Below are 26,091 nucleotides of genomic sequence, written 5' to 3'. Positions count from 1 at the left end.
GCGGGGACGGGGCGGGGACGGGGCGGGGCCCGCTCTGGGCTGAGCCAGTCGCCGGTGCCGCTGGGGGGGGGCGGAGGCGCCGTAGAAATGTGTCGGTGACATTGAATGGGGAGACTGAGCGCGAGCGAGGCGCGCGCGCGCACACACGCGCACACACAGCCCCGCTCGCTCCGAGATCCCCGGCCACGTAAGTAACTATTAATACCGCCTCGCCGAGAGATGCGGGCGTGCTGAGCTCGGGGATTGGCCTCGGGCACCGTCGGCCGTCCCCTTCAATTTTAAGTACACATTCCTCTTACCTCCGGTTGGGGGAAGAACAAAATAAAAGAAGAAGAAAAGCCGTCAATTTTCTCCAAAACAAACCCCGCCAGGCAATTTGGGTTGAGGGTAGGGGGAGACGGAGTGGTTGCAAATTATTCCAAGGCGAGATCCAGTTACCGAACGAGAAAGGAACAGCGCGGGTTGACTGGGCTGGGGGTGCATCCCCTTCCAGGGCCAGGAGGACCCCCGGAAGCTCGTGCTCGGAGACCACTGATCTACCCTTGTCCCTGCCCGCACTTCTCGCTTTATTCGGAGGACGATCTGGAGCGCGAGGGAGCGGCGACAGCATGAGCCGGTGCTGACCTCCGCCCGGCGGGCCAAGCCCTGGGCTTTGCCGCGGTACCTGTGCCCGGACCACAACTCTGTGCCCAGCTTTTGCAATCTTTTGTTGGCAGCGCTGACCGCTCTAAGTTAAATGCTCCCTTGCTATTTTTTTTGTCTGTTTGTTTAAATTTTGGAGAGCTCTTGCGGTCTTGGAAAAGCCTCAGACGCCATCTACAGTTAAAACGTAGGTAACTACCCTCTCCGGCACCCCCCCTTCCACGCCCCCCACCCTTTCCACCAAAAAAGGGGGTGCAGCGCGGATTCTGTCTGCGGTGCGGCGCGAGCCGGTACCCGTGCTTATTTCCTTTTTCTTTTTGTTTGGTTTCTAACGCGCTGAGACCAAGCAGCGGCCGTGCGCTCCCCGAAGATTGCACAAACTACAGCCGGGCTCCTCCGCCCCGTCTGCGGTTCGGAAGCCTGCGTGGGGATCGCTTCGGGAGACCCGGCGCTGCAGCTCCCCACCTTAGCAATCTGGTTACTCGTCTAGATCCACGCTGGAAGAAGAGAAAGAGAGAGAGAAACTAAAAGTGCGAAGATTCTGCAAATCGCTGGCGGCTTTGGGGTAACAAAAGGACCCGAGTTGCTGCCGACCGAGGACCCCCGGGAGCCGGGCTCGGAGCAGACAAGGTGCCCGGCGGCGCCCATTTGGGGGCTTCTAACTCCTTCTCCACGTAGCCCCCTTCCCGTCCCCTCCCCTCTCGTTCCCTTTTAAAATCCGTGGCACCGAGGCGCCTGCAGACGCACTCGCCAGCGACTCGTCTCTCCAGCGGGTTTTTTTGTTTGTCGAGTGCGATCCCCACACTCATGAACATACACAGGTCTACCCCCATCACAATAGCAAGATATGGGAGATCGCGGAACAAAACCCAGGATTTCGAAGAGTTGTCGTCTATAAGGTCCGCCGAACCCAGCCAGAGTTTCAGCCCGAACCTCGGCTCCCCGAGCCCGCCTGAGACTCCGAACTTGTCGCATTGCGTTTCTTGCATCGGGAAATACTTATTGTTGGAACCCCTGGAGGGAGACCACGTTTTTCGTGCCGTGCATCTGCACAGTGGAGAGGAGCTGGTGTGCAAGGTAAAGAGCCCGGGGTTTGCTTTTGCTTTTTTTTTTTTTGTCTTTTAAAAAGATCCCCCCGGCCTTTTGGAGGGGGCCGGAGGGCGCGAAAGGTTGCCGAGCCCTGCAGTCCGGGGGGTGGGGGAGGGAGATTCGCGGGATAATTATCCGTGGTCTCGTTAAATGGGGTTGTGTATTTATTTGTTCCTGTTCGACTAGTTGCGAAGTTTTTAGAGCGTTGCGGGCAATGCGGCGGGCTGCGGCGGGGGCGTTTTGGGGAGAGCCCGCGGCGGGGAGGGCGGCGGGACTGCGCGGGGGCCACGGCCACGCGTGCTCCCAAAGGCTCGTGGAGCTCCTCCGCGCGACTCCGGGTCCCGCTGCCCGGGGATTGCTCCCTGGGTCCAGCCCCCTCCCCTTCCAACACCGAGGAGGGAATCCCCCGCTAATTTTAAGGCGCTGATGACTTGGTTCCTTTCGCAGCCATTGTTCTCAGCAGCGTGCAGGTGTTGAACCTTTGTTCCGTAGGTGCCCCTTCAAAGAGACACACAAAGGTGTCCCCTCTGGCTGAGCCCAGGGGCCCAGCGCGGGGAGGGAGTTCACAAAGAGCTTGCTTCTGCCAGGAGCCTTGAAAGGAGGGCTGGGGGTGGAAATCAAAGCCGCCAGCGCACCCTTGGGTGCAGGAAATTGTGAATCCTTTGGGTCTTTTCCTCTTGTCTCCGTTCCTTCTCGTCTCCAGCTCTCCGAGCCGGAGCCCCCCTCGACCCCGCTACTCCACCCCCCCAGCACACACCGTTGCCTGTATGGTTGAGAGGCCAGCATTTGGAGCCTCGGGGATTCACAGTGCTAATGCAGAGATGGGCACTTTCCTTTCCTTTTCGTCTTTGACCCTGAACTGGTTGGTGTCTGTGTTGAGTGTGCCTGTGTGTCTTTGTGTGCGCCCACAGGGCTCCAGACAAGGGGACGAGCAGGAGACTAGTTGCAAACAAACAAACAAACAAAAAATGAAGATGGTAGAGCAGGCTACCCAGGAATTGGACATAGATCAAGAATTCACTGTTGCTTAATTTTAGATTTGCTCACTGTTGTTTTTTGGGGGGAGGGAGGTAAGGAGTGGGGACCCCTGATGTCTTTGAAATGGGCACTCGGCACAGCTGTGCTACAAATAATGCATCACACTTTTACCATGAACCACAGGCTTTGTGAACTTGCTTTCTTTCATAGGGGACTGGAGTATTTCATTGTGAAACATGGGTTTTGTGAAGGGTCTCCAGTCTGTTTTGCAATTGTTCAGTTCAGACCTCAGGGGAAAATCAGAGACTCTTTAAACATTGCTCTCTGCTTGTACTGAGCATTTGGTATTTTGCACCTTCTCCAAGCTATTGAGACTCAGAGCAGCTATTCCCAGTTAACCAAAATTCAGTAGGCTATTCAGAGCTGGATTGTATTCTCAGAAGACCTACAACGTTGTACAATGGGGTAGTCATCCTTTGAAATGAATGAAATCCACAGAGCTGCCACTCTCATATGAAATATGCACAATCACCCAGCAGCGAGTGTTTTCACTCCTTTTGCTAAACTTCGGTAGAGCATTTTAATATTTTTCAAAGGCTGGAGACGCGTTTGAGTCAAGGGACTCTGTCGCCAAATTCTGCAGAAGCATCTTGCCCGCTATTTCTTTGTTTAAAGGCAGAGGTGACTCTGGCCCCTGCTGTTTCTTTCTCCCTTCAGATTTTTCAAGACATATTTCACTTTGGGCTGACCTTATAGTGTCATTCGTAGACTTGCTCTCTGGCCTGAAACTGTACTTAATCGGCTGGTTCAGTTCTTGCAAAGACTGAATCAGCCCCTCACCAATTACTGTGCGGCTGCCAGTGGATTTAAGTGCAGTATCATTGTTCTGCTTGACAGAGGTCATCCCTTTAAGACACAGCAGCTTCTGTTTGCCTGCCTTTTTACCAGAGGTGATGTGGGTGACTTCTTATGCAAGCATAGTTGTATATATCCTGGAAGCTCCAAGTGGTTTTGTAAGGCTGCTTCTATGAACTACCCTCACGTATGCACTGTGGACTCTTGGCTTACTGCAAGGCTCAGTGAAATCTACACGCTGAATTCCAGTTCCTTTTGACATCTTAGAATATAGAGTTCGTGTCTCCTAGCTCTGTGTTGACCCAAGAAAAAAGTCTTCGCAAAAACAGATCCAATGTAAAATGCCACTTACAGAGAACGCTATAGGATTCTGTAGGACGTAATTTGGGAGAGAGAGACTGGAGGGTCATTTAACCAAAATAATCATGCCTTTTTGTCTCCCTGTGCCTACTTTAAGCTAGGCAGACGAAGGAAGGGGACTTTAGGGGGTTCTTAGCTTACTGTTTTCATGGAAATGCTTGTAGCTACCGTGCAGATTGACATAATTACTATCTTGACAAAATGGGCACTTTTTTTTTTTTTTTTTGCAAAGGCTATGAATGATGGCCTAATCTCTGCCTTATCTGAACTGTCACATTATATAACTAAGGCTACAAATTAAACATTTAAAAGAAGCTGGCAGCCAGGCTTATGGTTTGATTTTGCACTTGAAGGTGATGGTTTAAATACCAATCCAAGCCCATAAATGCCTGTTATAGCTACTAATAAAAGTTTGGTTCCTACCCATTTGGGAAAACATAAGTACTTGCTTTATTTTTGATACTCTGTCCACCATCTTGGAATTTAATTTAGTCTGTTCTACAAAGGGTATGGCTGCATTTTGAAGCTGCCATGAATTGTTTGATTTTTTTTTTTTTTTAATTTTAATGTCCATCCAGTTTTTCAGCAGCAGGACAGGATCATAGACTAAAGGTACTGAGCAAAAAAAAAAAAAAAAAAATCACCTTTTATTTTTTAAAAATGCAGCTCGAAGCAGGAAGTATGTTATAAATAATCATAACTCCATGAGTACTGGCGACATAGCCTGGCGCTTCAGATCCCTGCATCCTCCTTATATAACGCAGTGTTTACATTAGCCACTGCAAAACCTTTATTACTCTCTGGGAAATTTTTGAGGCTTTCCTGGGTTTCTGCTGCCTGCAGTCTTGGTGTTAAAGTTGACTTAAGCATTTCAGATTCCTAATTGAACGGACCTCTGAGGTCATCGCTCGCAGGTCATCATTTGACAGTATCAGGGTGTGATTTGTGGTCTCTGGAGACACTGAAATATTCATTCTTAAATTCTAGGTTATAGTGGCAGCAGCTGTGCCACTTTCCTGAGATGCCTTATTATGGTTCATTCACAATGTTACTTTGCTTCCTCGCCGGGGTTCGCACCAGCCCTCCCGGGGTTCTTCGGAGGCCGGTTTGACTCACAGATTTTTGGGTTTTGTTTTTTGCAGCTAAGAGAGACTTAACTCATGGATTCTTAAGTAGCAGCCTGTGTCCCTGGCTGGGTTTTGGAAAGCCTGTGAATCCCCTTAAGACAAATCCAGTATTGTACATGCTTTTGAGTGGTCATTGTCAGCTAAGAGGGGACAGAGCTTTTATCAGATTCTCAGGTGGGATCTGGACCCAAGAAAGGTCAACCACGTTCTAAATCAATGTCTTCGGTTTCTGAAGAGGCGGGAGGCCCAGCGATTCTGAGTGCTTTATCCACCTCGTGCAGGTTATTGGTGGCCAAGCCAGGATTCGTCTCAAATTTGATGATTTCTAGGCCAGCGTTTCCCACACACACTGCAAAATGATGATCAAGGAGAGTATGTTGTAACTAACGGAAAAGAAATTTAAGAAGCTAAGTGATGGTGAACCGATAACGTTCAGTGTATTGTTAGAGCAATCCTGGCCTCCCAGGCTTCCCAGCAAGGAACCCGCGAGCCTGCCCCTCACTTCTGCCGCGCCAGATAGACTCATCATACTTACATTCCCAGGCGGGTAGGAAAGCCACATTCCAAACCCAGAGATTTGTATCCCTGATTCAGTGGAGCTCTTGAAATGAATGAAGGCGTTTTCTTGTAACCTCAGAAAAATCTCTGTAGTGTTAATTCCTCTTAGATCTGTCTCCAAAAGGTACTGAGGATGGATTTTCTTTCTAAATAACCCCACAATGAGGTGGCATTTCACAGGCTCATTCTGATTCATAGAAAATCATCGCATAACTGATTCATTGAGCTGGATATCTGTGGAGGGAAGAGAGAAAGGAGCGTGTCTGCTTTCTTAATAAGAAGGACTGTGTCCTTTCCTAGCTCTGCCACTGGGGGCTTGATTTGACTTGTTATCTGAGCCTCAATTTCCACATCTGTGAAATGAAGGTATTGAATTAGGTAACCTTCAGTCTACGCATTTAATCTATTAATTGCTATTATGTTGTATACTGCTATACAACCCAATTATGCAGCACAGAATATGTTGTATACAGTTGCTGTAGCTGTATAGTGTTGGTGTACTTTTTTTTTGAAGGTAAATAAGGTGTTATCTGTGCAGCTTGGGATGGGTCACTTTCTCTCAAATTTTGCCTTAATCTTTCTATAAACAGAGAAAAAAATCGTAAAACTTATTTGTGATTTGTTTTGTGTAATTGTGTATACAATTTGTGTAATACAATACACAAATTGTGATACACAATTTGTGTGTTGTATTACATCTTGCTAAGCATTCTGACCTTCGTTTTCTCATATAATCCTCCCGGACACGGTGAGTCAATCACTTGCCCTTTTGCGCATGAGGACTCGGAGGTTCAGAGAGGTCAAGCGAGTTATTCAATGCCACACAGCTGGTAGGAGGCAAGGCCAGTGCGGTCTGGGTCCAAGTTTGGCCCATGTCTATGGGAGGCAGCCACATTCTGTGACTCGGTTGTACAGGATTTGGTTGTACTCTGACTCTTGGTCTTGTTGTTCATCCTGCCCTAGGTGTTTGATATCAGCTGCTACCAGGAGTCCCTGGCCCCCTGCTTTTGCCTGTCTGCCCACAGCAACATCAACCAAATCACCGAAATTATCCTGGGGGAGACGAAAGCTTATGTGTTCTTTGAGCGCAGCTATGGGGACATGCATTCCTTCGTTCGCACCTGCAAGAAGCTGAAGGAGGAGGAGGCGGCCAGGCTTTTCTACCAGATCGCCTCAGCGGTGGCCCACTGCCACGACGGGGGGCTGGTGCTGCGGGACCTCAAGCTGCGGAAGTTTATCTTTAAGGACGAAGAAAGGTGAGTCTCGTTCCTGTCCAGGCCCGTGTACTATAACAGGCTGCTCAGAGAGGTTGGAGTGGACATGGTTTTTTGCTGCCTGCCGTCCAGGTGAGGAGGAGGGAGCGTGGAAGGACAAAGGGAGGTGGATACCGCAGTGTTTGAAGTGCCCTTGGAAAGCAAATTGCCGCTCCTCTAAGAGATGTTATCAAATGCTCACAAGTGCCAGATTATTCTGTGACCCAGTAGTTATTTTTGTCTTGGTGTCTCGAACTCTGAAGGTGGCTGCCAGCCCGTGTGGCATTTTCAGTGTGAATAAGGCAAGATTTTGAAAAGCTTGCCTTCGGAAAGCTCCATGCCTGGCATCAGTTGTTTGTCATTCATGCATCACTCGTTCAATAGATATTTCCTAAGTCTGTTCCTCAGTATGAATTACAAGTCTCAGTACCGTGACTATCAAGTTGCATTAGCTAGTCAGTGACCTATAAAGGAAATGTTACAGACCCTACATCCACGTATGTACTGGGTCAGATGGGAACTGGGGGCTGGGATGTCAGTTCTAACTAGGAATTGGAGAGTCAAGAAAGTTTTCATAGGAGAGGTGATTTTGGAGCCAAGACTTGAAAGATGAATATGTTGTAGGCAATGTGGGAAGGACCAGTGTTCCAGGTGAGGAACCTGCCTGTGCACATGCCTGGCAATGTGAAGCTCTCGGTTATTTTAGGAGACGGCCGGACGGGATGCTAGGCATCTGGGCTTCATTCATGGTTCTTTCATTAACTCATTACATTCTGTTTAGCAGATCCCACCGGGGCCCTGCTTTCTCCTCCAGCTGACTTTGATTGTAAAAACTCTTTCAAGTTACTTGTTTTTCTTTTTAATAATGTGCTTTTTTAGAGGAGTGGAAGCAGCTGATTTATGCCCATTGCTGACTATTCCAAGGATTGTTCCAGGGGCTCTGCATACATGATGTCATGGAATTCTCGTGACTGCCTTGGGCATCCTCAGCTCCCGTTAGCAAAGTGTTTAGTGAAGTGAAGGTTCCATTGTCACAAAGCTATTAAGGACCATCTGAATACAAGGCTAGTGCACATCATTCATTCATTCACTCAGCGAACATTTCGGGGCTACCTTTTATCTGTCTGGAACAGATTTACTATCAAACCTTTCCATCTTCCATTTAGTTGGCCATCGATCCCAGTGGCCAGTGGTATATTTAGGCGATGGCTTATAGAAGTCTCATGGCATCCAAATGAGAGAGACCTCGTGGTGTGTGCTTTGATTTTTCCATCTTCATGGTTTGAGCTAATCGGGCAGTAAATGTCTGGGAAGCATTTGGGGATTAGCACAGGTCAAAGGGCCTGTGGTTACTTAACCCAAATGGAATAATTTCATGAACTTTTATAATCCAGCTGAGTATACAAAGTGCAGAGGGCCCCTGGATTTCCTGGACCCACAGAAGTTGATTATTGTTCCATATTTTTACCCATAAAGGAGTATCATAGGAATCCGTGGTGGCCAATATCCTGGTCTCTGACAGTGGATGGCATTTACCTTTATTAACAAACTAAAGAAGGCCAGGGGCGCTACTGGAAGGTCTAGAGTGTGGGGTGATGGTTACTTTTCTTTCAGCTCAGGTGTGTCTGCCCTTGGAGCCTGGAGACCCAGGTTCTTATCCTTTTTTTGCCTTTACTCCACTCTGTGACCTTATATTGGTCCCTTCCCCTTGGCCTCAAGTTCCTCATCCTTTTATTGTCCTGGCTCAGTTCTACTGGCTCTAAGGTCTTCCCGAGTTCCAACACTCAGGCATGTGCTGCTTTGAATATTCTCATATGGAAAGATAAATATACATCTGACCCAGAATACTGACAGAGAGGTATCCTCTTTGCCCTTCAGTGTTCCACCATCCTTGAAGATCTAATAACTCTAACTACAAAAATAAGAGGTAATATTTGGTGACCTCTATAAGCTCCTACCATAAGGTTATCATTTAACACACTTAATTCTCTCTGCAAATTGGAGAGGTGAGTATTAGCATGTCCATTGGGTAGATGAGGGCTCCGAAGTGTAGCATGGTGAAGTCTCAAAGTTACCGACCTGAAAGAGCAGAAGTAAGGACATATTATCTCTGTTAAGTCAGCTCTCAAGAAATTCATTTGGCCGCCACCAGGAGTCAGGACAATCAATGCTGTCTCTCGTGGGGATCTGCATTTTTAAACATCCATCTTTGATTCTGTCTCTTTAGAGAGGAATTTCAGGCATCAGCAAGGACATGAGGTGGGTGGCCCGTCCAGGCTTAGCACAGCCGTGGTAGACACAGATTTGTGAAGTGAGTCAGAGTAGGCTGGTTGTTCCCAGGTCACAGGATATGGGAGCAAAAGGAGACGCTAGAGGTTCCACGCTTCAGCCCTTTTGTTTTGCCACCAGGAAGCAGAGCCCCAGAGGTGAGGGCGCTCACCCCAGAGCCCACAGCTGTCTGGAAGCAGATAAGGGCTGAGTCTGACCTCACGTTTGCTGGTGCAGGGATTCTCCCCCAGGCCTGCTTGTCCTTTGCGGGAAGATGTGTAAGACTGCTGATCAGTGCACTGTGGCAAAGCCAGAGTCTTTGATGTCTCAGGGGCTGGGGAAGAAATACCCACGCGTAAGACGCTTCCAACACGAGAACTGTGGGGCTCTGATGCTCGGTCTGGAGTTATGTTTGACTTATGCAGAAGAGCAGACCCTTTCTAGAAAGAACTAGAAAGAGGCATCTCATGTGAATGTGAAACCAGGACACCACTGGAGCAGGCGTGTCAAAACTCAATCCTTTTTAACTCCAAAGAGCATTTTCCTTCTGAAAAAGACAACCTAAGGGACAGGCAGGAAGCTGGTCTTCATTTGTTTCCAGCATGTCTGAGCACCTGAGCCCGAGCAGCCCAGCCTCCCGAAGGACCATCGGGGGGAAGGAGAGCTCCCCATGCCACAGGCGAGGCAACTGGGCCGCACAGGAGCTAGGTGACCTTGCTCAAGGTCTCACAACCAGTCGATGATGGAGCTAGCCTAGAAATCCTATCATTTCCTTCCAGAGCTCTTTTTCTGCCCCGAACCATGCTGAGGTCCCAGTGAACTTGCTGTGCCGAACACGACATGTATCTCTGTCTGGGCAGCTCTGAGAAGGTTGCTGCTTTCCTTTTCGAGGACATTCTAAACGTTTTCATCAGTAGCTGATAGGACCTTTTTTAATTTTCCCCCAACCATCAACTTTTTGTAAAAGATGAATAATGCTTAGTGGCCTTCGTTCATCTTGTTTGGTTTTTAACCTCTTGACTTGGGACTGTGAGATGGGTCTTGTCACTCAGCATATTCTAGTTCCCAGGGGCCACCGAGTTTCACGGTAGAGTCTCTTTGTTGGTCTGCACGGTGGCTGTGTGGCAACCTCGCCTGTATTTCCTGAGAAGAACAGGAGTCAGGGGCCCTGGGATCTCTTTGGGGCCATGCTGCTGGCAGCCTTCGCTTTTGGTCCTAATCAATAGGACCTAATCCATAGGTATTTCAATAGGACTCAAGCTTCTTCCTCTCTTGACAGCATCGAAGAGTTAGAAACAATGGGTTGAATTTGAAAGACTTTTGAAAAGTTAGACGAGGGCGTCTGTGTCTGTTTTCTGATCCTTAATGCATTGGTCCTATGATGGGGGGAGCGGGGCATAGAAGAGACCTTAGGAAGCACTGCTTTATTAAGCTTCAAATCACCAGACACCTCTTTTGCACTCTACTTTTTTTTAAATTAATTAATTAATTTATTTATTTATTTTTGGCTGCGTTGGGTCTTCGTTGTTGCGTGTGGGCTTTCTCTAGTTGCGGCGAGCGGGGGCTACTCTTGGTTGCGGTGCACGGGCTTCTCATTGCAGTGGCTTCTCTTGTTGCAGAGCACAGGCTCTAGGCTCACAGGCTTCAGTAGTGTGGCACGTGGGCTCAGTAGTGTGGCTTGAGGGCTCAGTAGTTGTGGCTCGAGGGCTCAGTAGTTGTAGCTCGTGGGCTCTAGAGCTCAAGCTCAGTAGTTGTGGCGCACAGGCTTAGTTGCTCCGCGGCATGTGGGATCTTCCTGGACCAGGGCTCGAACCCATGTCCCCTGCATTGGCAGGCGGATTCTTAACCACTGCGCCACCAGGGAAGCCCATTTTTGCACTCTTTTGCATCAGTCTTCTCTCTCTCAAGGATGTGCTTCTTGTTCCTTGATGATCTTGAAAGTGATAGAAGGTGAAAGCATTACATAGTGAAATTGGCTGTGCCCCATGTGGTTCAGAAAGAGACCTGCCTCTGGGCTGACTTCTTATGCACAGATTTGCCATTCTGGACCATCTGTAACTCTTGAGTCCATGGCCATCCATGGGAACATTCTTAATGGCACTGTCATCACCGCAAGTCCAGTTTCCCACAAGTGGCTTTGCAGACATCATCATACAAATGACACCCAATGTTCTATTAACCCTGATGCTAGGGTGCCTTCTGCCTCTGTGTTGAATCAGCAGCACCTCAGATTCTTCTGCTCCTGTTTTATTTGTTTATTTTTATTTTATTTATTCTGTTTTATTTGAGCTAGATTCAAATTCTGGCTCTACCACTTATTAGCTACCTGATTAAGTCATTTCATGCTTCTGAGCTGCACTTTCTTTCCTCAAAGCAGAAATAATAATTGCATCTCTGTAGGGTGGCTGTGAGAGTTCAATGAGATGATTCTGTGACTCACAGGGCAGGGCAGGCACTTACTAATCAACAGCTGCTCCTAGAGTCATTGATAAAATGGTACCGTTATGGGGGAGCAGTTCCCATAGAGTTCCATAGAGAATGGAGCACGCAGTAACCATTTCCGTGAAGGTGGAGCCCTTGTGATGGAAGGGTTCAGATTGAAGCCACATCCTCCCGTTTCTTTTGTTTAATTATAATCACTGGATCCGTATTATGAGGGCGCCTGACAGGTCAGGTACAGGTGGTGTGGAACCAGATGCTCAGAAGGGCTAGAAGGTTGACGAGATGTACCGAAGGCAAGGCGGACAGAAGCACAGGCAGGGAAGGAGGGATCCTGCCCCAACAGGCCTGGACCAGCCACTGTGCTTCTGCCCCTGCACTGCTGCCTCTCCTCCATGCCGAGATGTTTCTGCAGGGCAGAGCCTCAGTCATTTTGTTTGTGTTTTGAGGAAGTTAAACCCCTATCCTGATTGAACTCGCCCTGGACACACCCTTTGCATCCCCAGTTCCTGTGGTAAAATCCGAGATGGTCTGTGTGAGTAGGAGGGGCCCCCTGTTGGTTGGGGCCCTGAACCTGAGAAAGAGCTGTGCTCAGATTCCCAGAGGGTGTGCCTGGGTCCTCCAGCCCCTCTCGCCCTGCTCCGGGATTAGATGGGGTCTGCTTGGTCAACCTGCTTCTTGAGGCCCCATGGTTCCATCCCAGCATCTAAGGGACAAGGCCAGTTATGCCCGTGCAAAGTGAGTTGCTGTCTGGATTCCAATCTCTCCTCTTGCACTTATTCATAACCTTAACTTTGACAAGTTACTTAACCTCTTCTGCCCCGTTGCCTCATCATAACGAGAGGACTTTGCTCCTGAAATTACGTGAATTAACGGCAGTGAACCTCATGCTTGGCCATAAGCACGAGATCCCGCTGCGGTCCTTAGCCTCTTCTGCACTTGGTGTCTGGCCCTCTGGGTGACACGGGGCCAGTCTGCTGACTCAGGGCGTAAAGAGCCCTTTAAGCTGGTGCCTCCTGGGGCTGCAGCGGGGCCACCTGAAGAAAGTGGCAGGGGCAGGGATTGTGCCTACGGCAATCCCCGTTTGCCAGCTGGATTTCTCCTCGCCCTTGCCACCCCTCACCCCAGCTCCCTGCCCCCAGCCACAGTTCAGTGTTGACGTTTCTTTGCCCAGAAATACCCCATGTGAAGGAGAAGACGGCTTCTGTACATGTTTCTTCTTTGGTTTGAAGATCGTTATCTCTTGACGTCACGGGTCTCATTTCCTCTGCTTTGTGGAAGCCGATCAGTGCCTGCTTCTGCCAGAGGGGACTCTTTGTAGGAACCCAGCAGCCTGGGGTTTTCGGTAGAACAAAAGCCCTCTCTGCCCAGGCACCAGAGGACCTGCACCTCCCTGTGGGGTGAAGGCCTCTTCCCTCCCACACCAACCGAGGTCAGTGCTCTCTTTCCCAGGTGTTAGTATCTATATTAGTCCTCCCTTTAGATCTTTCAGGTTTTTCTCACCTCTCTTGGGGCTCAGTATCTAACAAAGTACAGAGGGCAGGCATTGGAGCCCTGGAGACCAGACTCTGCTTTCTTTCATTAATAGTGATTTATGTTAAGTTGTAGGCTCACTGGATTTTAGGGAAACACCTTGCCTTTTTGCTTTGAAGGAGACAGAGCTCCTGGAATTCTCTTCTTCATGTTGACCACTTTGATGTGCATCAGGCCCATCCTTAGGGAAAGCTCCTCTCCTCAGATCCTTTTTCTCAGGATGCGTCAGTGACACCCTCCGGTAGCGCCCACACCTACCTGTGTCATAGCGTGTCTCCTGCTCTGTTGTTATTGTCTGTGTACATCTCCAGACTGTCCTCATCTCCTGCTGGCCTGGGAGCTCCTTGGGGTCAGAGGCTGTCTCGTGCGCACTGTTCCGGAACATGGTGGGCACTGAATGAATGAAAATGCCTTTTACTGAGTAGGAGCCGCTCAGATGGGATTCTAATGACAGAGTGAGAGGGGCAGGGAATGTATTGATCTAATGGTCATGTCGGTCACTGGGAGCCCAGAATGACTAAAACTTAGGAATCTCCCACGTAGACACCTTTTTTCAAGAAAACTATTTACAGAGTTCCACATCAAGTAACAAATCATTCCCATTTTGATTTAATGATTTATGCAAAAGTGACATTTATCTAAGATACCATTATCCATGTCTGTGGTGGGTGTCATTTTATTTATGAAGGGCTTCAGGTCACAATTAGAGGGGAGGGCTTCCTCAAGGTTCTGTGCTTAGAAATAGACTAAATAGTAGGAAATCCCAGCAGGATTTCTGGCTGGGCTCTTTACTACTGGGGCTTAATAAATTATCTCATGGGCTTGACTGGGACCCCTCAGGCAAATGCAACAGAGGGCACAGCGGTGAGATTTTTGATTCCTCCACTTGACCGTTTGACCTTGGCCTGCCTTCTCTGACATGGGTTGGAGATAATAAATTTAGAGTATCCAGCACAGAGCCTGGTACACTGCAGGGACTTAAAAAGATACCTGTCGTGACTGCTGTCCGTCATCCTCTATGGCTGTGACCCTCATACCCCAGCAACCTAGAGATTCATTTATCTGTTCAACAGATATTTATGGAGCACGTGGTATGTGCCTGGCACTATTCTAGGTGCTGGAGATACTGCAATGCCGAATGAGACAGAAGCCCCGCTCTCACGGGACTTACATTTTAGTGAAATAATATCTAGGGTCCACCATGTACCAGGCCCTGTTCTAACTACAACACTTAAATGAATTTCATCTGAATTAATTACTATATTTAAGTCAAGCCATTTAAACCCAATAAGTGAGTTCCTGCTATGGTTATCACCATTTTACAGATGAGGAAATTGAGGCTCAGGGTCGTACAGCCAGTCAGCACAGACCTGGGGGTTGTACCCGGGAGACCTGGCTCCCGAGGTTAGGTCCTCAAATGCCACGTTAGCTGCAGAAATAGATGCCACGTAAAATACTACCCTTGTGCTCAACTCGTACAAGGAATTTTCGTATGCAATTAGGCAACAGGTGAACACCACGAGGACCTGGCCGGCGGGTGTCTAAGTGAAGCTCAGGACTCGGTTTTCTTTGAGCAGTCCTGGCAGACATAGACTCGGCCACCAGTTAACTAACCCCACGGGCAGTCCTAATATGTCCTGTTGTTCCACTTTACGGAGTGGGTTTGGTTTCCTCTGCAGAACTGTAAGCTGGGGTCCATTTATCATTTGGACCCTCGTGCCTAGCACAGGACTTAGCATTACAAGTGCTGAGTGAATGTATGACATTTGACTCAATGGGGGTATGAATAGCCCCATATACCCTGGACGCATAAATATTATAAGAAAAATCCCCTAAATATACTGATGGAAGAAGACAGTGGATGGAAACAAATTTTAAACGTCCTTTATCCAGCCCTCTTGGGAATTTCTCTAAACCATGGACAGAATCCAGTCTATTTGAAATTTCTTTGGATTCTAGACATTGCAGTTCTTAAGCAGTCACGCCAAGATGCCTTGAGCTCTAGACAGCAGGTTAGAGCTGGGGACATCTCACAGACACGAGAATCACACTATCTTGCAAACGTTTATTAAGCACCTGTTATGCACTACTTGCCGTGCTAGGTATTGGGGATACAAGACTCAATACCAGAATCCTCACCTAATGGAAGACACAGTGCAATGGTTATTTTTAACACCATGTTAGAGAGGAAGGGTGTGCTTTAGAGAGCTATCTGGGAGCAGGAAGAGGATATTCCAACAATGGAGTGGGGTGTAGAGAAGGATTACGTCAGGGAGGAGATGGGCTCCTTCACAGGGTTGTTCGGAGTGATGTAGGAGGGAAGGGGAGGGGTCCCAAAAGTGCCAGCAGTAGGTGGGGAGGGACTGCTGGGGAAGGGTACTCGGGGGCGGGGTGGGGGCAGAGATGAGGCTGAAGAGGTCTAGGGCCTTGGCTTCATGCCTGGGACCTTGAACTTGATCTGAAATTCAGGAGGAGCCATTGAAGTTGTTTTCTAGACAGGGCTGGGACGGGGTCACGTTGTGATTCCAGAAGGGTGTGTGAAGGATGGGCTGTGGATGGACACCCACTTCAGGATGCTGAGGCTGAACCAGGACTCAGGCAGTGGGATGGGGGGGAGGGGGATTTAAATCCAACCCTTTTATCTTTGCAGATAAAGAAATCAGGAAGGGAAGGTCCTTCCCCAAAGTCCTATAATGCGTTAGTGACACGACCAAGAGCAGAACCCGGTTTTCTGACTCCCTGAACTTGTTCCGTCTCTGCTCAGGCCACCTGGGGAAGCCCCAGTTTAGGACGCTGCCAAGGGAAGCGTCCCCGTCCGGCCCAGTGTGTGGACCAGCTGCTGACAGCGCCGCTGGGGGTGGCAGGCTTGGAGGCACTGGCCTGAGCCCTGCCCTCACCCCACCAGTGGGGCATGGATAAGAATGTTCTGGGTCCCACATCAAGTGAAACAGCACCTCAGGATGTGCCTGCCTCTTCCTGGAAGAATCTGGGCTGGTGGCCCCTTGGGGCAGCGCTGTCCAGCATGGAGCAGGGATGATTGCCTGGGAAGCTTTCCTGAGAGGCTGAATCGACTGATCTGGGGTCGGGGGACCCTCGGGGACCCAGGTCTCAATGCAGGGGAGTGAGAGGTGGATGGAGTATCGATGAGTTCGAGCTGCGTCGCCTCCCTTGGATTTCCTGTCTGTTCCTATGACGACGGCAGGCTGGCTGCATGGGGAGGGGGGGCGGGGTATGGCTTCCCCAATCCCACCATGGCCCTCATGAGTTAGACACGAACGTGCGTCTGCACGCCAGCTACACAGGCTTTTACATCCTGGCTGGGCGGCCGGTGCCGTGGAAACACCTGGGTGCTTGAGTTCGCTTGGGTTTCTCCTCCCAACTATGCTGTTTCCCAGCAACTGACTTCATCTTTCCAAGCTGCAGATTTCTCTGAATCAAAGCGGTGCAGGAACCACCACGTCCCAGATTGTGGGGTGGTGTTGTAGGGAAGTCAGAGGATATACTGCCTTCTAGAACTTACCAGCCCTCCCTAGGTCCCCCTCCCCTTAGACTTCTCCCCCCACCCCCACCCCCGAGTGGTTCCCTTACTGGCTTACCTGCTGCTCTCCTGCTAATTTGTGAGCAGCTTGATCTAAGTGCTAGGTCTGTTCACTGAATCTACGGGAGCTGGCGCATCGGTGGCTCTCAGAGGTGACTGCTGGAAAAATCTATACACACAAGGCACAGAGGCTCAAAGGAGTAATGATTTATTGGGCAGTCTAGCGACCTGGGGAGTCCCACTGGTGGCTGCCAGGCTAGCATAATGCAGCCCATGGTGCTCAGAGGCCTTCCTTGAGCCCCCCAGCAGTAGCCCCAGCTGGGACCCTTGCTTGACAACTGGACCGGCAGCCAAGGGTGGCTTTGCAGTCGCGGCTGTGGCTGACTGCGGCTGACCTTTCTCCCTCGACCCTTTGCCTGCTTGGACCCACCCCACGCAACGGCCTTCAGTGACTTCCGGACTTCCTGCCCAGGCCAAGCCCACTTGGTCTGGCTGAACTCCCAGCCTGGCCCCGCCCTGGCCCACCCCGTCCTGATCTCTTCCTGCTGAGAGCCCTGGGTGGGGTTTGAGGTTTAAAAGCAAAGGATGATTTGCTTGTGTATACCTTTTTTCTCTTTTGGATGGAGCATTGAACATGGAAATCCAGGCTCTGTCACTCACTTTCCAGGTGGCCTTGGACAAGTCACATCTGCTTTCTGTACCTCAGTTTCTACATCTAGTAAATGGGCAGGTCCAGCTACCACCATCCACCTCATAAACTATAGCACTTAGATCATGCATGTGATGGTTTTGTAGGTGCTCTGGTGCTGAATAAACCTGGGGCCATATTTGTCTCCATAAACCCAGGGTCTCCCTTGAGAAGTTTCTCTGTCTTGGACACCAAGTAAATCTGTGATGTTGGTGCCAGCATGTCTTTTGGAGAGGACACTGGCATTAGAATCCTCCTGACGTGGATTAGAGCTCAGTTTTTTCAGTTACTCTATGTATGACCTATAACATTTCATTCTCTGTGCCTCAGTTTCCTTATTTTTTAGGAAGTGGCACATATATTTGCCTTTCAGTTTTGTTATGAGAAATAAGATATGTAGACTGAAAAAAATCCCAGCATTTTATAGATGTTTAATTCGCGGTTTCCTGTTGCTGTTACTACAATTATTATATCAACATCAGGATGTTATATAGGAAGGGTTGCAGTTCCTATAGCTTAAGAGTTAAAGGAAAGGTAAAATCGGGAAATCTGAAGCTAGAAGAGCTCTTTTCAGGCCATGTACCATTGGTTCTCATCTTACAGAAGGGAAACTGAGGCTGAGGTCGATTTCGTGACCCACAGGGAGCGACTCAAGCCTCTGCTGAGAGTGGGTAGGACATCAGGCCGGGGCTTTCAAGGCGGGTGCGGATGCTCTGTGCGGGTGGGGAGTGGACCTGCATCCTGCTGGTTCTGGCTTCCTCACCTGGCTCAGGATCTGAGGACAGGAGGCCTGGCACCGGGCTGGGCCTGCACCTGGGACACAGGCTGCCCCCGTGTAAGCCTTGTTCATTCAGAGGTTGAAAGCAAAGCAGGCTGTTCCCCGCCTGTGCCAGGGACAGGTTGCGGAACGCACACAGGGATGCAGCTTGCAGGCCAAATCAGCACTGCCTGGGGCTCAGGGCTCAGGGCTCTCTCCTCCAAGAAGCGGCAGGAGATAACCACTGTCATTTACAGCTCTTTGGCCACACAAATCTCCACCATCCTCCCTTGTCACTTTCAGGAGTCTCTATTCTTCATGTACCGTCTCTGGTCTCGCCACCTCCATGAAGCCCATCCTGATTACCTTAGTACTGAATAATGTGAGCAGGAGTGAGCTGGGCACATATTTGGGGGAAGAACATTCTAGGCAAGGGGAAGAAAAAATAAATGAGTGCAAAGGGCCCAGGAAGGTACCGGGGCACAGAATTCACGTCCATTTCAATCTGCCTGAGGCTTGTTCATCTGTCTTCCCCTCTAGGCTTTGGGGCTGAAGGTGGGTTCCTTATCGTAATAAGAAGGTTATTTAGAGTGTCCACCACTTTTTGCCGATTTACTATGCTACGCTCCTTGATAGATGCTGTACTTGCATTGTTTCATTTAATCTTCACGAAAACCGAGGCGATGGGTGTGACTTGTCCTGTCTGTGTCTCCCGTGAGTAGTTTATTTGAATGACTAGGGCCATCCGATGCTCCCGTTGATTTTTATGAAAATCGATTTCTCTGCCTGGAAATTCCTAATCCCCAGACTGATCAGGAGCCCTCAGAAGCTGGAAGACTGTTCATTCATTTCCTCCCACTCTGGCGGGTGCAGGCGCTCCGCGGGGCACTCCCTGCAGCACTCCTGAGAGGAGAGGGCGAGGCCCCCCCCATCCCCGGGGGTAAGCTGAGCCCCAGAGACCTTCTGAAGGGCCCTGCAGTTGTGTGGAACGTCCGTGGGACCGGAGCTGGAACTCCAGCCCGGCTCGGGCCCGCGACCTATGGGCACCCCGGAAGGTCCTTGTTTAAAGACGTAATCCAGACTTCTTGCCTCGACCCTTGCCTGGGAGTGATGTAAACAAGTTCAGGATGTTCCCAGAGAGGCAAGGTCAGAAGAATGCCTGGAGCGCCGCATTTCCTCCCCGTCCTCTTCTAGGCTTCTCTCAGCCCACCCCCGGGGGAGGCCTCCACGCCTGCGCAGAAGAAGCCGGCTCCCCGACCCTGGGGCGCATGCGTGCTGCGCCTCGTGATGGGGCGGCTTATGGGGCGGCTTCGCAGCCTGGCCAGCCCGGGTTGCGTTCCTCCGCCCGGAGCTGCGGTGGCGCTGGTCTGGCCTCATTTCCCCGCCCGGAGAAAGGCGAGCGCTCAGCCGCTAACTAGTCTTCCCCACAAATGAGCTGACCTATCCTCTCTGAGTATTAGACTCGGTGCCCCCGTAAAGGAATAATAATTCTTGCCTTGGAAGTTGATTTTATACATCTTAAAAAGAAAATATATGTAGATACCTACTCATGCTTAAATGCAGAGGCGGTGTTTGATATTTGGCACTTACTAATTGTCAGAGGCAGAATTTGAACCCGGGCCTCTGACCTCGAGACTCGGAACTGGCCCGGCTTCTGCGTGGCGGTGCCGCTACCGGCCGCACCGAACGCCGTGTGACCACAGATCCGGATGCTCCCGCCGGAGGCTCGGCATCTGGAGGGAGGAGGAGGCAGCGGCCGCCGGATCAGCTTAGGGGCAGCGGAAGTCAGCGGCGCATGGAGTGCTTTTTGATTAATTTATTTTTTTACCGCCCTCAGATTCCTTAGGTATTTGCATAGCTCCTGAGTCCTCGAGTTGAGTCGGGGGAGGAGAGAGGTGAACTCGGGGAGGGGGTTAATTGACAAGAGGGAGACCTTAACCGCTTTCGAAGGCCCTTGTCCATGATCTGGAGGAGGGTTCCGGAAGAGCGGTGAGGATGAAAGTGGGGTCCCTGCTGCCCACGGGAGGGAGGGGGCGGGGTTAACGAGGTGAAGGAGAAAGTCGGAATCTAGGGGTGTGACCCAGAAGGAGATAAGAATGAAAAAAGGGCTTCGGAATTGGCTTAGCACGAAGAGCTTGAGGTGGGGAAGCCCGTCCCCCGAAAGGTCCTGGACGCCACACCTCCCTCCTACCCTCACCCTGACACGCACCTGAGGCGCTGTAATTTACAAAGCCCGCCCCTAGAGCCTTCACCTGGCCTCCGCTTAGTCCTGGGAAGGTGTAACTCCTTTACTCAGAGCAGGGGCCGTTGTTCCTTTCAAGGTGGGCTCCCGGACGCTCCTGGGGGTCAGCAGCGTGACTGTCCCTTTTACTCTTGGATCGAGGGATTGAGTGTCTACTGTGTGCCGGCTACTAGTCTAGGGGCTGGAGATACCGCAGGGAACACAGGTGGTTTTCTCCACGTTCAAGGTGACCTTAGCCACCTGCCCAGGAGCCCCTGGAGGTGGGGAATGAGGTGATGACCCTGAAGCGACCACTGGCGTCGTAATACAGAGTATCAGTGCAGAACCGTGGACGTGTAAATGCGTAGTATTCCCGGCGGTGATGAGGCGGATGCGGGATTCTGGGATGGGGCGCTACTTTGTATAGAAGGGTCAGGCAAGGTCTCTTTAATCAAGTGCATTTATTTGACCAGAGACCTGAAAACGCTGAGCGGTGCATGTATCTGGAAGAAGAACATTCCGGGCAGGGGCCTGGGTGGGGTGGGGAGCATCGTGTGCAGAGGCCCCAGGAAGGACTGGGCTTGGTCGGCGTATGTGAGGAACGCTGCAGGGTCTGCAAGGGAGGGGGCCGTGTGGGTGAAGATGGTCGCCCCCGCTTGGACGAGCTGAGACAGCGGCGGAGGGTTTCGGCAGAGACACCCTGCTCCAAATCGAATCCCCTGGTTCCAAGTCTCATTCCACCGGGCGATAGCCCCTCGTCACACAGATGCGAGGGCTTATTATTGTTATTTGCACTGCAGTAATTCTTCCCATAGCTGCTCTGCTGCCAACACGGTGAACCTGGAGGTGAGGAGCCTGGCCGGTCCCGAAGCTGGGCAGGAGCTGCTGCTGGTGAGGGGGGGCGGGGGAAGCTGTAGAGAGAACCCACTGGGGCCTGTGGTTTGTGGCCCTTCCCCTCTGCCCCGTGGGTTTCACCGACTCACCTCCAATTTCTGAACATCTGGTGAGGCTGGTGTGAGTCAGCCCCACCTGCCACCTTAGATTAGAAAAAGGAAAAGGAAGAAGAGATTTGTTTTTAATCCGCTCAATTCCAGATTAGCACATCTAGGCCCTTCCTATTTTTACAGATCATTACTAAAGGGGGAGGAGAAGGGCATGTGCACTACAGATTATAATAGAATATGGGTGAGCATATAAAGAAGATGTGTTGCTATATATGACAGAAGCCCAGAATGTTAAAACTGGCAGAGACTTTAAGACTGTCTTGTCCAGATGGTTGCACAACTGTGTGCGTGTACTTAATGCTACTGAACTGTACACTTAAAAATGGTTAAAATGGTAAATTGTATCTTATGTATATTGTACCACAATAAAAAAAAAATTAAAAAAAAAAGACTGCCTTGTTCAGTACTCTGCTTTAAGGCTGAGAACAGAGAGGTTTAGTGACTCACCCACAGCCACACAGCAGATAAGAGATGTGGTCTGGCCTGGAATCTGCTCTCCTACCTCCTAGCCCAGCACCTTTTCCAGTGACCACAACTATTTCTTGCTCATTAATGTAAATTAGGACCAGGAAGTAGTCACCCTTTGGTCTTGGAAACTCCTGTAATCCAAAATAGGATCTTAGAATCAGCCCAGGGTTTCATCAGACCTTTTGCTCTAAAGAGCGCCCAGCAGTTCTCCTTGGAATAACTTGAGCCTCGCCTCCCTTCTGTGGCTCTTAGGGGAGCTGTGGTGACTGCCTGGAAAGGCTAAGACCTGAAGCTGGAGAAAGAAAGAGAAGTAGCAGTGGATGGACCTGAGTCGTGGGCTCTGATTTAGGAATAAAGCCTTATTGTGGTTTCTCCGAGCAGTTTCCTATTCTCTGCTCATTTGAGCCTCCTGACTCCTCAGGGCAGCAGGGTAGATGCTTTGATGGGCCCTTTTGAGATGAAGGAACCAACTGATGGGAATGATACTGACCTTGTAGGACCTCGTTGGCACTATCCATGTGGTCCCAACCCCTAACTCTAGCCCCTCTTCCCCGTCCCATGTCCCCTTCGTGGCAGGCCATCATCAGTGTGATGGAATGGGATTAACTGAGTTTACAGGGCCTGAGAACTATGGGGACTTGGCAGTGGAGGTGTTCTGGCCAGGAGAGTGAGAGGAGGGTGTCAGTTTTAAGCCCTGAAAAGTTAATAATGCCTAACTTTCCACTCAGAGAACAGCAGGGAAGGGACACAGGAATTCTTGGGAGGCCCCTGGGCTAAGGAAGGGATGCGAGGCTAGGTGCTTGGGGGGCACTAAACACATACTTATTTTGTACTTGGTGATGATATCAAGCCCTTCTGCATAAAGGTGAGTGGTAGGTTCCAGGGACTCAGAGTTTAATGCCGGATTTCTCCACCTCTGTTCTTCCCCATCGTACCCAGGAGAGTCCTGCATCCATCAGCGAGCTCAGTGGTCCTTAACTGGTGGGGGAAAGATTCACACACACACCCATGTACCCATGAGAGACAGAATCACATATGTGCTGGCGCAAGTGGACTATCTAGGTAACCTGAGTCACATATGTACCAGGTCAAGGACCAGACCCTAGGATTGTGATGGGCAGGACAGGAGGCAACTTCAGCAGGAAATCTTGGAAAGAAGATGAGGATGTTGGCTTTGGAAGGACTAGGTAATGGGATGCACTCGTGATTGAATGTTCCCTGGCTCTGCCTGTGTCCTAAGAGAGGCAGCTTTGGTATAGTGCAAGGAGCATCAAGGTTGACTTAGGAATATGTGAGGTCAAGTTTTCTCTATTTCCCAACTAGAAGGCTCTGGGCAAGTTACTCACACTCTCTGAGCTTCCATGTTCTTTTCTGTAAAATGGGGTAATAAAATCCTTTACGTCTAAGTAAAGGGCTGTCGCGAAGCCAAAATGCCGTTGAGTGAAAAGTCCTGCTCCTGTGTTGTATCGTGTTCGCCACAAGTTTGCCAGAAGTTGTGGACAGAGCTTCTGTGAGCTTCCCAGCTGGCTGGATCTGAGTTCAAATCTGGTGTCTCCCCATCAGGACCCAGGTGTGACTTTGAGAGGATGACTTAATCTTTTGCTTCCTCGTCACTGAGATGGGGCGATAATAGTGCTGTTTGTGGCTTGCTTACTTGCTGAAGGTTACACTCCCCCAGTAGATCGTAAGTTTCATGCAAAGTCTTTGCCTCCTGGGTCCCCAGCCCCGGAATAGGGTCTGGCACCTAGAAGGTGCTCAGTAGGTAATGTTTGGCCGGGCCAGTGAATGAATGAAGAGTCATGGGAAACGTTAGATGTAATGATGGGATCCGTGGGTCTCAGAACACCCTTATGAGCTCACGTTTTCCTTCCTTTCTTGCAGGACTCGGGTCAAGCTGGAAAGCCTGGAAGATGCCTACATTCTGCGGGGAGATGACGACTCCCTCTCCGACAAGCACGGCTGCCCGGCGTACGTCAGCCCAGAGATCTTGAACACCAGTGGCAGCTACTCGGGCAAAGCAGCTGATGTGTGGAGCCTGGGAGTGATGCTGTATACCATGTTGGTCGGGCGGTACCCTTTCCATGACATTGAGCCCAGTTCCCTCTTCAGCAAGATCCGGCGTGGCCAGTTCAACATTCCGGAGACTCTGTCGCCCAAGGCCAAGTGCCTCATCCGAAGCATCCTGCGGCGGGAGCCCTCAGAGCGGCTGACCTCGCAGGAAATTCTGGACCATCCTTGGTTTTCTACAGATTTTAGCGTCTCGAATTCAGGATATGGTGCTAAGGAAGTGTCTGATCAGCTGGTGCCGGATGTCAACATGGAAGAGAACTTGGACCCTTTCTTTAACTGAGCTCACGCCCCACAGTGACTTAGCAGGTACCAGGAGCAAGAGAGGGCAGTGGAGAGGACTTCTTCCAGGGAACACGTATCGCCTGGTTTGGTAGCAAGAAAGACACTGACACTCACAGGCTTCTTGGTTCAAAGAAGGAAAACCGTCAAGGAGCTGACTGAACATGTAGCATGGGGACCAGAGATGCGGGATGGGGGCGGGCTCCGGGGTCCTGTCGGATGGGCGGGAGCCCCCTGGAGCTTCTCTTGCCTAACGGAGCCCCCCGGAGACTACCCCTGTCAGTTAGGCTGCTTCCGCCTACCCCACTTTCCATTTTGTTCCAAAATAGTTGCAGATCCTGATAGAATCAAAACTCTCTGCCTCAAACATACATCTTGGCATCGCACTGTTAGCATTTAACTTCTTGTCATGATTCAGGGAAGGTACCATTGGCCAAGGGTTGTTTTTTGTTTTTTCTTTTCCTTTTTAAACAAGCCAACCACCTATCTGATAATTCACGGGGTTCATTTAAAAAAAATTCGGTGCACACAGACTGACATGAAACCTGGGTGCTAAAACTAAAAGAAAATAAAAATCCATTTTGTGTCTCTTAATTGCGTTCTTCAACTCATTTCTTCTAAATAAACTATTGAACATCCTGATCAGGAAATGACATGTTAATGCTTTGCTCCCTGAAGGGGGGGAAAAAAAAAATCTCTCCTTTAACCCACTATTCTGTTTTGTGTCAATTGGTTTATGGCAGGAAGCTATTAGAAGTCAAACTTCCAGATGCCTTACGGCTATCATAGTTTAAAAGAAAGGAAGACGAAAGGAAAAGAGAATTCAACTCCTTTTTTTTTTTTTTTTTTTTTTTGGTGAATGACGAGGGCTGCGTTACAGGCATGCCTCTTTGCTGAGATGATTGATAGTGTTAGTGTGACATCCTGGATGCTCTCGGAGTCTGAAGCTTTTGTAACACTCTGATCTCAACTCAACATTTTGTCTTTGTTTTATCGGCAACTAGTGAAACGAAGCAGGTTGTCCCACACGTATAAAATACAGGGCAGCTATTGAGTTTTCTTTACGGAGTATGATCTTTTTTGGCTTGGAAGGCCCTCTGGTTAGGACAAAAAACCTCAGTCGAGACAAGCGGGAAGGAAAATAAGCTGAAAGCTAGGATGATATAAATAAAACAAGCTCTCTATCCCCATACGCACCTTTGTATTTTCAAGAACTCTTCTATTTATTAAGGAAAATGTCACATTGTGATGTATTAAGCCAGTACTTCAATTACGGGTTAACTTGGGTAACATGTTACATGCTGTAGTTAACATTTATATATTTTTTTTTCTCTGAGTATTTCTGTCCCTGAAATAACCTTTTATTTGGCTTTTCTAGATAGCTTTATTTGATTTCGAGTGGCAAAAAAACTTTTTTTTTATGGCTTTTCTATTGCTGTATGATACAGAACTCTTTTGGCATCAATATTTGTGTTTCCAGTACCTCAGTTGTTTGGATTTTACTGCCTGTATACGTTTTGTGAAATGGTCATGTTTTTGGGTGGGTGACACGTGGACTCTAGTATGTAAATGTTACTTGAATCTGTGCTTCATTATCGTATGTGGCATGTGTGTTCAGACCTTGGATGCTTTATTCCTACTTAGCAGGATCCCAGCCTCACGTTCCCAGGAGGGCGGCTTATCCGTTCATTGTTGGGAGACAAGGAGGCCATGGATTTGCTCTTGATTCTGTTTTGGTAATGGAAGATAAAAAGGAGAGAGGGTTTTTTACATTCTGAAGATGGGGCTGAGTCAAGAAGGACCTATTTTTCTTCCCTCTCCCTTATTTTTTAAGTCCCCTGTAGGAGGAAAGATTGGTGACATGCATGGTGGGAATCTATGGCCTCTGGTGCTTTGTCCTGTACTTGGTTTCATGTTTTTGTCCTAATCTCTTCAATCAATAAAATTGTGCGTATTTAACTAAA

At 49.5% G+C, this 26,091-nt stretch overlaps 1 protein-coding gene across 2 annotated transcripts; it reads left to right on the top strand.

Annotated features, from left to right (window-relative positions):
- Positions 1-91: 91 nt before the first annotated feature.
- Positions 92-26,091, top strand: TRIB2 (tribbles pseudokinase 2). 2 transcript variants are annotated; one of them, XM_082425884.1, is made up of 4 exons: positions 92-187; positions 494-1,719; positions 6,573-6,865; positions 23,660-26,091. In XM_082425884.1, the coding sequence occupies exons 2-4, from the start codon at positions 1,450-1,452 to the stop codon at positions 24,126-24,128; spliced, it is 1,032 nt and encodes a 343-aa protein (XP_082282010.1). In that variant the 5' UTR covers positions 92-187; positions 494-1,449; the 3' UTR covers positions 24,129-26,091. The 2 variants fall into 2 exon arrangements, with proteins under 2 accessions (XP_082282010.1, XP_082282009.1); XM_082425883.1 differs by lacking the exon at positions 92-187 and having other exon boundaries at positions 194-1,719.

The sequence above is a fragment of the Balaenoptera physalus genome (assembly GCF_965194825.1).
Source record: "Balaenoptera physalus genome assembly, chromosome: 15".
Lineage (NCBI taxonomy): Eukaryota > Metazoa > Chordata > Mammalia > Artiodactyla > Balaenopteridae > Balaenoptera > Balaenoptera physalus.
The sequence above is the reverse complement of the archived record's forward strand: the minus strand, read 5'-3'. Positions and strand labels throughout refer to the sequence as shown.

What these genes read in the sequence shown, in the direction of transcription:
- TRIB2 (XM_082425884.1), top strand. Translation starts at nt 1,450, where the DNA reads ATGAACATACACAGGTCTACCCCCATCACAATAGCAAGATATGGGAGA. An exon ending in GAGAGGAGCTGGTGTGCAAG is followed by an intron (nt 1,720 to 6,572) that starts GTAAAGAGCCCG and finishes ATCCTGCCCTAG; the next exon opens with GTGTTTGATATCAGCTGCTA. An exon ending in ATCTTTAAGGACGAAGAAAG is followed by an intron (nt 6,866 to 23,659) that starts GTGAGTCTCGTT and finishes CCTTTCTTGCAG; the next exon opens with GACTCGGGTCAAGCTGGAAA.